Raw genomic sequence first — 12,124 nt, 5'->3', positions numbered from 1 at the left:
ACTGTTACCTTGATGAGAGACAAGCATTGTGAGCTTGATGTAATGTAGCCGAAGTGGACACCAGATAATGTTTTATCCGAAAGGAGAAACAACTGTATGTTGGATCATTTGACAATATTTTACTATGGTCGTGATCATACTCAGACATTGTAGAATCATTTAGCAAGTAGCAGTCATCTCAAGAAAACAATTTAGGTTCTTTTTTATTGTCATAAGAAGTTTGATATCTCCACATAACAAGATAATTAATTTGTGATCTGGAGAGTGTGGGAGTAGACACAACTGCTGTAGATTTAACCTGTATGAGGACATTTTGAAGATATTTGTCACAACTTTGGACGTGCGTTGAGTTCTTCTGTCCTAGTTAAATTGTTAGAATCCCGTTTCCTGGACTGCCTTGGATGTGAAACTCAGACATAGAAGTGGAATCATATTTCAGATGTTTAGAGCACATCTGAGCTAACAAAGCAGAATAGCTTTCTAGGACAGATCCTCACAAGGTGAGGACGAGTCCAGGACTTGTTAGTGTTTGTCATTGGTCGGTGTAAAACTGGTTCTGTCAGATGTGGAGTAATGGCTGGAAATTCATTTGAGCGTAGGGTGTGTTTGTGTACTGTTCATATTCATTCGTGCATGTATGTGTGTCTGGATGGTGAATAAATCGTCCGTAACATATTTATGAATGTATATGTTTGGAGGTATTTACAACAGGTGATCCTGTGTGTGTGTCTCACTATGTTGCATCTGTGTTTTTATGCACATACACACCTCTGTATGTAGTGTAGATATCTGTGATATGGGTTCAGTGTGTGTGTGTGTGTCTGTGTGTTAGGTGGAAGATTATCGCAGTCTCATCCTTCATTCCTCTCTTGGCCCTGACCCTTTTAAACAACACTCTATCTTTCTGTGGGAATCCATCCATCCATCTCTTGCTCTCAATCAATCTTTCTATCTTTTTCTCCATCCACATCTCTCTCACCCCCCCCAACTATTCAGGATGGAGGGAGAGAGAGACAGAGATACAGAGAGAGATGATCCTGTCTTTTTCTCCCTTCTTCTTATTCCATCAAGCATTCATCTAGCCTCAAAACTGAACAATAACAAATCCATCACGTACACACATAAGCGGGGACACACACACAACAGGGCAGGCAGTACAGAGTTATCTTATACCATGACAGAAAAAGCAAATAAAGGTTTATTCATAATGTAATAAGAAAACTTTTTCACAATAAAACAAATTCGCTGTCATCTTACGGTTGACAGCAAAAAGAAAACTTTTATACAATAAAACACATTGCTGTCATCTTGAGGTTGTGGAAATTTAGTCATTGTGGACATTTTCTTATACAATTTCTCTTTAAACATGGATTTTTAACTTCCCATATTGATGTCTTATCGTCCTTATTACCACATTGATGAGTAGCATGCTTCAATATCCTCGCTTTTTGAACACTAGATGTGTGTTGGCGCATGTGTTACCGGCGATGTACATGAAGTGCAGGGCGTCAAAAGTACACTTTCAGAATATAATAAGCACAATTGGAAAGGATGTTTTTAAATGGATAAGGATTGGGTTCCAATTCAATTCAGGCACACTGTATGCGGTTTAATGTTGTTGCGGTTTAATTCCTCCCCTTCACAGTTCAAAAAATGTTTTAAAGATATTTTTAATATGCTAAGGGTAAATATCAAAATCTAAAATTTGCCCTTGGGGGCTTTACAACCTTTACAGCTTACAAGATGCTCCTGAGACAGGGATGAGGGGAAAAACAGGACAAATAAGACTTTTCTTTGATCAGCAAATAAATAAATAAAATTCTTATGACGAGGTCCATTTTCAGTATTTGTTTTTTTTTAAGGAGCTTTCAGCCACATCTCGCATCAGCAGATGGCATTTGCTCAGTTGTCATAGAGATTATTTAGTTTTTATCATGTGACTTAAGTATGGATTTTCAGTCGTCTAATAAGAAGTGACAACTGAGCGAAGTCCATGCGCTGATGAAGACTACAAGATGTGGCTGAAAGCTCCAGAAAGACAAACCAATTCGTTAACTCTGTGACAAGGTCAAGGTTGAAACTGCAACAAAGGGTTTGCAAAGGTTTGCTTAATGTTTACAAAATCAAATTTAGCATATTTTTTTACTCAGCTAAATCAGCCTTTAATACTAGCAAAACACATAAAATTTTCTTTGCCTTGTGATCAGTGTTAGGATGCTGAAACAACTCCTTTGGCAATGACATTGCCCAGCTTACAAAGGGTGTACTTATACATTTTTCATTCATATATTATAATTTAGAGCCTGTATTGCAGTAAATCCTCTGAGACATCTGGTTAACAGAGCGTAGACAGGGGATAGAGAGGCCAACAGACAGACAGACAGACAGACAGACAGACACACACACACACACACACACACACACACACAGATAGACAGATTACCATGGTTATCAGAGCAGAGAGAAAAGAATGGAAGATGATGAACCTGTGTGTGTGTGTGTGTGTGTGTGTGTGTGTGTGTGTGTGTGTGTGTGTGTGTGTGTGTGTGTTTGTGTGTGTGTGTTTGTATGTGGCAGCTATAGAGCTGTAGGCAGACGGTCATTGTGTCCTTGTCCTTAAATGAATCTGAAATCTTAACCCTGTCTTCAGCCAGTCCTCTCAATTCCTCTGTTGTTAACTCACCTCACTGTTCAACATAAAAGGCAAGAGAGGAAAAATGTTAATGTAAGCAGCCAAAGTCAGAGTCCTACACACGATCAGATTCTCCCAAGAAATAATTTTGATGTTTAGCAGAAGTTGTTATGAGAGCCAACACATACACTGAGAACTCATGGAAATCTAAAAAGAAAATGTAGACAACATGTTCTCAGTCTTTTTCTGTTACTGCCCACTGCATTATTTTGTGAAAGCAGGAGTCAAACCTTTTCCAAAGCTGTTCATATAAGTGTGAAAACTGTGCTTTGTTTGATTGAGATTATAACTTGGCAGCTGTATTTGGTTAAAGTGGAACGCTTATAGTGTAACAATTCACTGTAAAGAAAACAAACTAATTTGAGCTGTATGATGCCTGTAGCCAGAGTCCAGATCTCTCTCGATTTTCTTTCAGTGATTCAAATAGGTCTTGTGTTGTGTTCATTAATAGCCATTGTCCTGGTTGGAGAAACAACCGAGCCAATCTGAGCTTTGTAGGCAGTTTTAAGTATAAGGAGGTGATCTTCCTAAAATGGCGAAAACCTTGGGTTCAATTGATACAGCCATTTGAGTTGTTGTAGGTCATCTTGCAGCAAAAACAACTCTTAAATTGAAATATTTCTTTGGCTCACATCACAAACGTTAACTGTTCCTAGCAACTGCTACAGCAGTCTCCGTATCAACTCAAAATTACGTCAGTGGGACAGATGTGCTTGTGTCGTTAAGGCCAAAACAAAACTTAAGACTCTGGCGCCAGGCTAGCGGCTTTGTGAGGCTGTCCTTAGGCACAGCAGTGCTTTGAGCAAAATACTAATGTCTGCAGGCTAACATGCTCACAATGACAATGCTTATTTTTGAGCAGGTATAATGTTTACCATGTTTAATATCTTAGTTTAGCATGTTAACCTGCTATCAATTGCTAATTAGCACCAAAAACAAGTACAGCTGGGGCTGATGGGATGCCATTAGTTTTTCGAGTATGTGGTCAGTGTTCATATAAAAAGTATTGGACAAATTACAATTTTGACCAGATGATAGTGCTACAACGCATAGTGCTACATACAGTTGAGATAGTAGAGATATTTTAGTCTTGAGGAAAGTGGTGGACTGACAGACCAACACAAATTGCCATAGCTAGTTTGACTAAATACTCCCCCACCCACAAAGAAAAAGACAAACATAAACACAATGTAAGACTTAATACTGAAGTGAAATAGAATGAAAAATTCAGTCTGATCGTCAGACTATACGATATTAGTAGTGGAACCTGGGATGTGTTACGAAGACTGGCATACTTAGGTAGGTAGGTAACCTTGCATTTTCATATGCAGTATTAAATTATTCAATCAGCTGCTCCCTCTATGATTAAGAGAATGCAGCAGTCTCAATAAAAGGAAATTAAATATGTTTTAAATTTGTGAAGATATCAGAATAGTGTTATGTGATTATGCAAGAACTTGAAACTGCACCAAACTTTCCCAGTTAGATTGGAAGAGATGACACTGAAGCAAACAAAAATGTGTGGTTAAACTTGGAACAAACAAAGGACCCTGTTTAAATCCCTTGTTATTCTGTAACTCAGACATGTGGAACTGATAGGAAGCATGAGGTATTAGCTGTCTCAAATAAAGGTAAAATGACACCATTAAAGATTGCATGGTCTCCCACACACGTTTGGATCTGGTTGGAGGCTCTTCCATGTTGTGGATCAAAACCTAGGCATAAGGAGGATGTTGGCTTGATTTCCTGGCAGAAGCGGGAGGCATTAATTATAAACTGTGTGGAGAAGAAGGACCATGAAAAATATGTTCATCAAAGCAACTGTTTAGATGTTGCACACTTTTTGTTCGGCCTTCTAAAAGGCGCATGGGTGGAGAGATCCAGAAGGCACTGGTATATAGGTACCACATGCTGTTTTTCTTTTAGAGTTCTATCTTTTGCCTGATGTCACTGTTCAAATTTGGAATTAATTAACAAAAGAGCACAGTGAAAAGAGTTGAACCTGCTCTCCACGGACTGGATTATTTGAGAAGTTGACCAAATATCAGACCTAAAATCTTGAGGCAGCCAAAAACTGCCACAATGAAAAGATGGAACTTAAAAGCCATTGATACCACATGAATAAAAGCAGCTTTTATTATCAATATTATGTTCAAGCTGAGGGACTGAATGAAGAGTTTCAGTCAGACTTCTAAGATGGGGGGAAACACAGCAAACACAGAGCAAAATTAGCATCCAATTGGTGTCATGTTTCTGGCCACCTGATGATTATTCATTCTTCTTTGAGCTGTGGTTTGGTATATACCAATTAGAAAACAATCTCGTCTTTATCTCATTAGATGCTTGATTTTCTTAACCAGCTACCCATGTCACTGTCATTTCATGCTGGGCAGGTAGTGTACTCTTCCTTGCTTGTTTACTAAGGAGATTTTGATTACAGTGCTGAGAAAAAAACTTAATGAGCTAAAATAGGCCAAAAGCTGCACAGGGCTGCAGAATTGGGTGTTAATTATTTTTGGTTTCAGCACTTTAAACCTCAAAAATAATAAATAATACAGACTTCAGTGTTACTATGCTCTATGGTGCATTAGTAATGGATGCAATAATATAAGTATCAGTACCATAACTTATGTAATTACACAATGAACACTTGGTCGGCATGTTCATCTGGGAGTCAGTGTTTCCGTTACAAAAACTTTGTGTTATGGAAGTCTTGGCTCCAGACTCCAGTGGGGTATATTCTCAGATATCGTTTGAGAGGTTTGAAGCATGTGTGTGTTTGACTGAGTGTGTGTGAATAATACAGTATGTTGTGAGTATGTGTGTGAGAATGTGTACATGTGTTTGAGAGAGAGACTTTGGGTGTCTCAGATGTTCTTCACAGTTCATCTGTGTTGACATCTGGCCAAACAGCTGGACAGATCCGGACACACACACACACACACACACACACACACACACACACACACACACACACACACACACACACTTCACATTTTCACAAGTGCTTCTCTTCTGTGTTTTTCTTAAACTTCCCTCCCTTCCATCTCTTGTTGCCTTGTCTTGCCCTTTATGTGTAAATTAACATGTTGTTTAACTATGTTGCCCTTAAACCAGAACCGGGATATTTGATGCAACGTAGTACATTCATGTGTTTGTTTATTTGTGTTCGGCAGACAGGAAATGTGAACCACAAGTTCTACAAGCTTGTCATTCAATCTGAGACTGATGTGAGAACAACACAGATGAGTTGGGCCTACAAGCTGGAAAAAAAAACACATTGTGGGAGGTCTCATGGTGCATTTGTGTGGTGATGAAATGTAGAAATAAATAATGATCATTTTTTTGGAGCTCTCTGGCTCCTGAGGTTATCAGTTCCCTTTATTTCTTCTTTGGGTAACACAGGCTACCTTTTTTGCTGTCTCTTAGCGGTCACACATTTTATAGCACGTTCACGTACTTTAGAATTGCTTTTGATTGAACAATGATACATGATAAAATTATCTGTGTCTTAGTCATTGTCATATGGTTCCTCGTTCTAGCTTTTGCATGCAAATATTTATAGGATGTCTTGGTCTTCTATGATAGTATACTGAATATCTTTGAATTTTGGTTTGACAAAACAAGCTCTCTTTTTTCCCCCCACTATTTTCTGGCATCTCATAGAAATGATTCATTGAGTAAGGTTCACCCGAGGTTCACGCGTTTATTCCCTCAGTGAACCCAACAATGGCTGGATTGCTCGCCAATTGGTTGTAGTCAAATGGATACAAGAGTTTAATATAATAGAATACTTTTCCCATGAACATTAAAAAAAAAACATCCGCCCATTAGGGGCAAACTAGGGAGGAAACCAAAGTCACGTGTGTATTAGATTGATGGCTTCCCAAAATATGGCCTGCCACATTATCCTGGAAAAAAAATTTGTTTTCCATAATTATGTTCCTTCCAACTTTACATTCTAATGCTCCAGCAGTGAAAAATATTCATGGACAGGAAATGAAAAAAACTGCTTGCGCAACATAATGCAAATGAACAGTCCTTTGATATAGTAGCATTACATTTCTCAAAGTCTGCACAGTTGAAAGCTGGCCAAAAAATGTTCTCTGTGCTTCTTTTATCAGAAGATGAAGTGAACACGGCTCTTGCTATCTGTTAGGGGGTAAATGATGTTAACTGCATTAGACTGTACCGAAAACACACCCAGAGGAACTAACTCGGGTGATATAAAACACCTGCCCTCCCCCTCATGTTCCAGGCTAATTACTCACAACCTCAGTACATGAGACACAGAAGCGTTAGCTTGCTTACCTGGAACAAGGCTACACAGAGAAACTGACACAATTTTAATGATTTGAGACACACAACCTGTATGCAAAGCAGGATGTGCTGGATGTTCCTAATAACCCCCACTGAAGCATTTTGGCAATTTAACACATTTTTTTTGCTTTGAAAAAAAAAAAAAAAGCCAGTCTGACCTCATTTAAACTGCTCTGAACAGACTTGAAAACGTGATTAGTGATGATCTGACTACACAACTGAGCTGAACTTGGTACAGTTTCAGTGTGTATTCACATGTCAATTTTTTACGCACATCTTCCTGATATTTAATGGATATAAAAGATTGTCTGACATTTTTGGAAATATCGTTGTTTGCTGTCAAACTCGCAGCCAAATGAAAAAGACTGATATCCATTTTCGTCTGTGTATGTCAAGCATAAACAAGTGTTTTATCCAAAATGTCAGACATTTTAGCTTTTTTTTTTTTTTTTTTTTGTTTACTCGAGAGAGAAAAAAGCTGCTGAATCTTTATGTTTAGCAGATTCCAGTACTAATGCATACAACTGTTTATGTTTCATCATCTATCTCTGTGTGTTTTCTTCCCAGGACTTTTTCCGGCTGTGTTGAACCTGGCATCCATGTCAGATATATCAGCTAATGCTACCTGCGGTTCAGCGGGTCCAGAGATGTTTTGTAAGCTAGTGGAACATGTACCAGGCCAGCCTGTTAGAAACCCCCAGTGTCGAGTCTGCAACCAAAGGAGCACAAAACCATTTGGTAAGAAAGATTCCTAAACATACACACACACAAGACTTAGGCATGATGATTACAGTAATTAATCATGCTAGATTAGTTAATTAGAGCCCAATTGGCCAGATGTTAACCAATCATTTTGTCTGAAGTGATAATTACCGAATGAACTGAGGAATCAATCGCAACATGACAGGATGACAATACTAAATTAGCCTGCAATCATAATTCAAACAGCCAACTAGACAGCTATTTAGTCAATGATTCAGTTAACTGCTCAGGCAGTCATACAACCAATCAGTCAGTTAGTGAAATAGTCACAGTCATTAGCTTAGCTTGGTTTAGTTACGTTCTCACACAGACAGTTAGTGTAACAGCTATCTAAATTTAAATAATTTAAACAGCTATTTAAACAGGATGAGAGAAAAAAGAAGTAAAGGATAAACTGCGAGGATGAGAAAGGAGAGAAGGAAAAGAGTGAGGGGCTGAGGAATGATGTTTAGTTTAACTGTGCTAAACACTGGATGCAGCTGGAAACGGATAGCCTGGCTCTGTCCGAAGATGAACAAATCCGGGACCTCTAAAGCTCAGTAATTAATGGAATTGTTTAATCCATAAAAAAGTCAAAGTGTGAACATGACAAGTTGTCAAGAGCCGGGAATGGACAGAAAGGAATTTTACCAAAGAATGTCTGTAGCTTCTTCATCTTACCTTAAAAATCCTCTCACAAACATGCAAACAATCAATCCCACACAAACAACATACATAAAAGCTCTGCATCTGCCATATGATAAACTAAAAATGTGTTTTATCTGCCTGTTCCCTTAAAGCTTGTGTGGAGTAGTGACAGCTCCCAGGAGTAAATAGGAAGAATTTTTATGATTCAGAAGTGAATAAAATCAGCTGAAATGAAAAGGAAATCTGTTATTCTTTCTATTACAAGGTAGAAAAACGTTCTTTTGCTATCTGGCCTCGAATGGCTGAGATGCCAGAATTTCAGAAAGAAGAGGAACGTTTTCCCCTTAGAAAAATGACAGATTGAAGACTAACAGGATTTTTATATATTTTATATTATATTTAAAATCAGAAGAGAATAAAACAATTGATATACTTCCCTCACTCTAACTCTTTGTCCCTCTCTTTCTGGTGTGTGTGTGTGTGTGTGTGTGTGCGTGTGCGTGTGCGTGTGTGTGTGTGTGTGTGTGTGTGTGTGTGTGTGTGTGTGTGTGTGTCTCTCTGTGTCTCTGTGTCTCTGTCTCTGTGTGTGCGCGTGTCTTTGTTTGTGTACACAGAGCGTCATCCCATAGAATATGCGATAGATGGGACCAACCGTTGGTGGCAAAGTCCCTCCATCAAGAATGGGATGGAGTACCACTATGTGACTATCACACTGGACTTGAAACAGGTAGACACATGTGTACAATCACACACAATCTGCATTGAAATATGTTTATGTTGATTGCAAAGCATTTTAATGGCTACTTGTCATCCTGTAACTGCCCTGGACCAAGCCTGGCCACTTCCTCTGTTCTCTGTGAAAAGGCAAACTATAAATCTTTTTCTATTTTAACAAAGTTAATTTATCAGCATCAAAAACATGAATAACTTAGATTTAGTTGTTTTAGTCTGGGCATTAAACATTTTTAAGCTGAGACAGTTGCTAAAGCACTATTAGGAAAACTGGTACTACATTTTAGTCTGCATAATTTTGGTTGATTAATATCCTATTATACAGTGTTTGGTGCGTTTTTATTTGTTGGATGGAACATTTTGTTGTCAAAGGAAACAAATATAAAGAAAAAATAAAACAAATTCAGGAGAAAAAAATATTAAATTATTTTTAACTTCAGTTTATTCATATTGTTCAATATCACAAAACTCACTGGGCTTTAAAGTTGCCGAGTATTAATGGTTCCTGACCCAGCCTAACCTAAGAAGTCGAGAAAAAAAACTCTCAAATACCGTAACACATTAGGAAAATGGAAGAAAGTTCAAGAGTGGTAACTCTGAGAGAAATCCCTCCTTCTTGAATAGGTGTTGGGGAAACAGAAACTGAAGACGTTTAGCACACATATATACATAAAAACCACACTCACTCGTACGGGGAATTTACAGTTTTACAGTTAACCTGTAGTCTGCATGTCTATGAACTTGGAGGAAACTGAAGCACCTAAGGAAACCCGCACACGCAGGTTAAACATTAGAAAATGCCACAAAGAAAGACCAGCTGGCAGATAGATTTGATCCCAGAACCATCTTTGAGATGATCTAATGATATTATAATGATATGGCTCAGCCTGTAACCAAACCAAATTTCTGAAATATTGAAATGTAAAGATTTTAGATCTGGTAACTTGCGATGGACATTTGCCTTTATTTTGTGAAAGTTAAATAACTAAATTTAAAAAAACATAATGATAATGAAATCAGTAATTATTATGAATAAAACAGCCCAACTTACGTTGAAGATAAACTCTCAATTACCAACCCTCTAGCCCCTAATTAACTTGTAGTGGCTGCATTTCTTCAGTCAAAAAGATATTATTTTTGGTGAAATTAGGTACACTGGCAGAAGAAGATCATAAAATGCATAGAATATTGGTCCCGATGCTGCCTCTCTTTACTAGATTTGCTGTCCAAAGTAGATTTTCATGGACTTAACTTTATCTTGTCTCCCCACAACAAAGGTCTTATACACTTTTTTTTTTTTTTTTTTTCCCAGTCACAATCCCCCCATTTTCTTCTACAGTATATGTTTCTATACTTAGAGTAAATTGACCATCAAATTGCTCGGATGTAGTCGGGTTCCAGGTGCTTGGTATATCAAGGTGATCCGAACACCTACTGGTTGTGGGAGCAAAATCTTGACAGGAAACCAACGTGGTGTTGGTTTCCTGTCAAGATTTTGCTCCCACAACCATCGTCTTCCTAGATTTACGAAAACACAGCAGGCTGCATGTCATCAAGGCAGCTTTGATTTCAGTGTATATGCAGTTACAGCTATTAGTTAATAATTTTTAAAGGTGCAGTGTACAGTTCATTAAAGGATGTGTCTTTGTTTTGTCATCCAAGGAATTACGCCAGCCACTGTCATTTCAACAGTGCTGGAATTTATTAAACCAATTTTGCTGTCAATCATTTGATAAGCATGTGCGTCACTCTTTAAATAATGGGTTTCCATTTTTGATTTGGAAAGCTTGGCAACGATCCTGGTGATTGAGGGGCTGTGTACTGGCATGGGAGGATTAAGGACATCTAGTTTAGTTACTTTCGCCTAGGAGGGTTATGTCTTCACCCATGTCTGTTAGCTGGTTTATTTGTCGGCAGGATTATGCAAGAAGTAGTAAATCAATTTGCACCAAATCTGGTGGAGGGATGGGGCACAGGCCAGGGAAGAACCGATTAAATTTTGGGGCAGATCTGGATCATTTGCAATGAATTTAATTTGTTTTTTTCTCTGAAGTCTGGTTTATGTTGTTTGACATTGGCCTTGGCAGAGGTATGCGCTCTACTGAGTGCCACTCTAGTTTAGAAGTATGATTAAACAGTTTAGACTGCCTCGTTATAATTATATAGATGTCATGAGAATAAAACTAATGAGTTTGAGAGACTTCAGTTCATAAGAAGCTCTCGGTTAATTAAAAGAAGTCAGTCAAAAATTACTCTAAAGGTTAAAAACAGATTAATTTTGGATTATTAATAAAAAAAGCTAATATTCTAGAAAAACGTGGTGATATAATGATGAAAACAAAGTGTCAAGCCTCAGTGAAAGAAAAGTCTAAGTAACATAAATAGCAATAGCTATTTATACACCTCATAGAAATTAATATTGCTCAAGCAAGATTGTTCTATTCACTCTTTGAATATTTTTCCATAAACTTAAGTACGTTTTGTGGTCTGAGTGGACTGAGGCTCTTGAATCTGGGTCAAGATCTTTGTCACTCTTCCATCTCTTTTGGTTCTCCTCACAGTGTACTACAGAGATGCCTTGAAGTGTATTTAACAACTAAAAGATAAGAGTTAGATGATGATAATAATAATGATAATGATAATATAATGATGATGATGATGATTGATGAGGGAGCAACAGCAAGTAAAAATGGAGGCGGGGCAAAAACCTAAAAGTGCAGTCATTGAGAGAGAGAGACAAGATTTAATCTGCTACTGCAGCTATCAGCATATCCACCAAAGTTAAGTCTTCCAACTCCGTCTTGCTGACAAAACACAACCTAAAACAAAATAAAAAGGGCAAATCAGCAAGCAACTCAAGTACAAAAAAAACTGAAAACTTTGCCTTTATGTGGGAATGACACAAGTGGCTAAGCCCCTAAAGAACAGAATCTCCAAATAATTGCAACCGGCTGTATCCGCAAATAGCAGAATCCCCCAGAACCAAGCAAG

At 37.9% G+C, this 12,124-nt stretch overlaps 1 protein-coding gene across 6 annotated transcripts in view; it reads left to right on the top strand.

Annotated features, from left to right (window-relative positions):
• lama2 (laminin, alpha 2) overlaps positions 1 to 12,124 on the top strand; it is a 197,738-nt gene that overhangs the window by 28,547 nt on the left and 157,067 nt on the right. For all 6 annotated transcript variants that reach the window (XM_040125505.1, XM_040125503.1, XM_040125507.1 and 3 more), the window contains exons 2-3: positions 7,580 to 7,750; positions 9,016 to 9,128. In XM_040125505.1, the coding sequence (XP_039981439.1) occupies positions 7,580 to 7,750; positions 9,016 to 9,128 (284 nt within the window). The remainder of the gene's footprint in view (positions 1 to 7,579; positions 7,751 to 9,015; positions 9,129 to 12,124) is intronic.

This window comes from Xiphias gladius, chromosome 4, assembly GCF_016859285.1.
Source record: "Xiphias gladius isolate SHS-SW01 ecotype Sanya breed wild chromosome 4, ASM1685928v1, whole genome shotgun sequence".
Taxonomy (NCBI): domain Eukaryota; kingdom Metazoa; phylum Chordata; class Actinopteri; order Istiophoriformes; family Xiphiidae; genus Xiphias; species Xiphias gladius.
The sequence above is the reverse complement of the archived record's forward strand: the minus strand, read 5'-3'. Positions and strand labels throughout refer to the sequence as shown.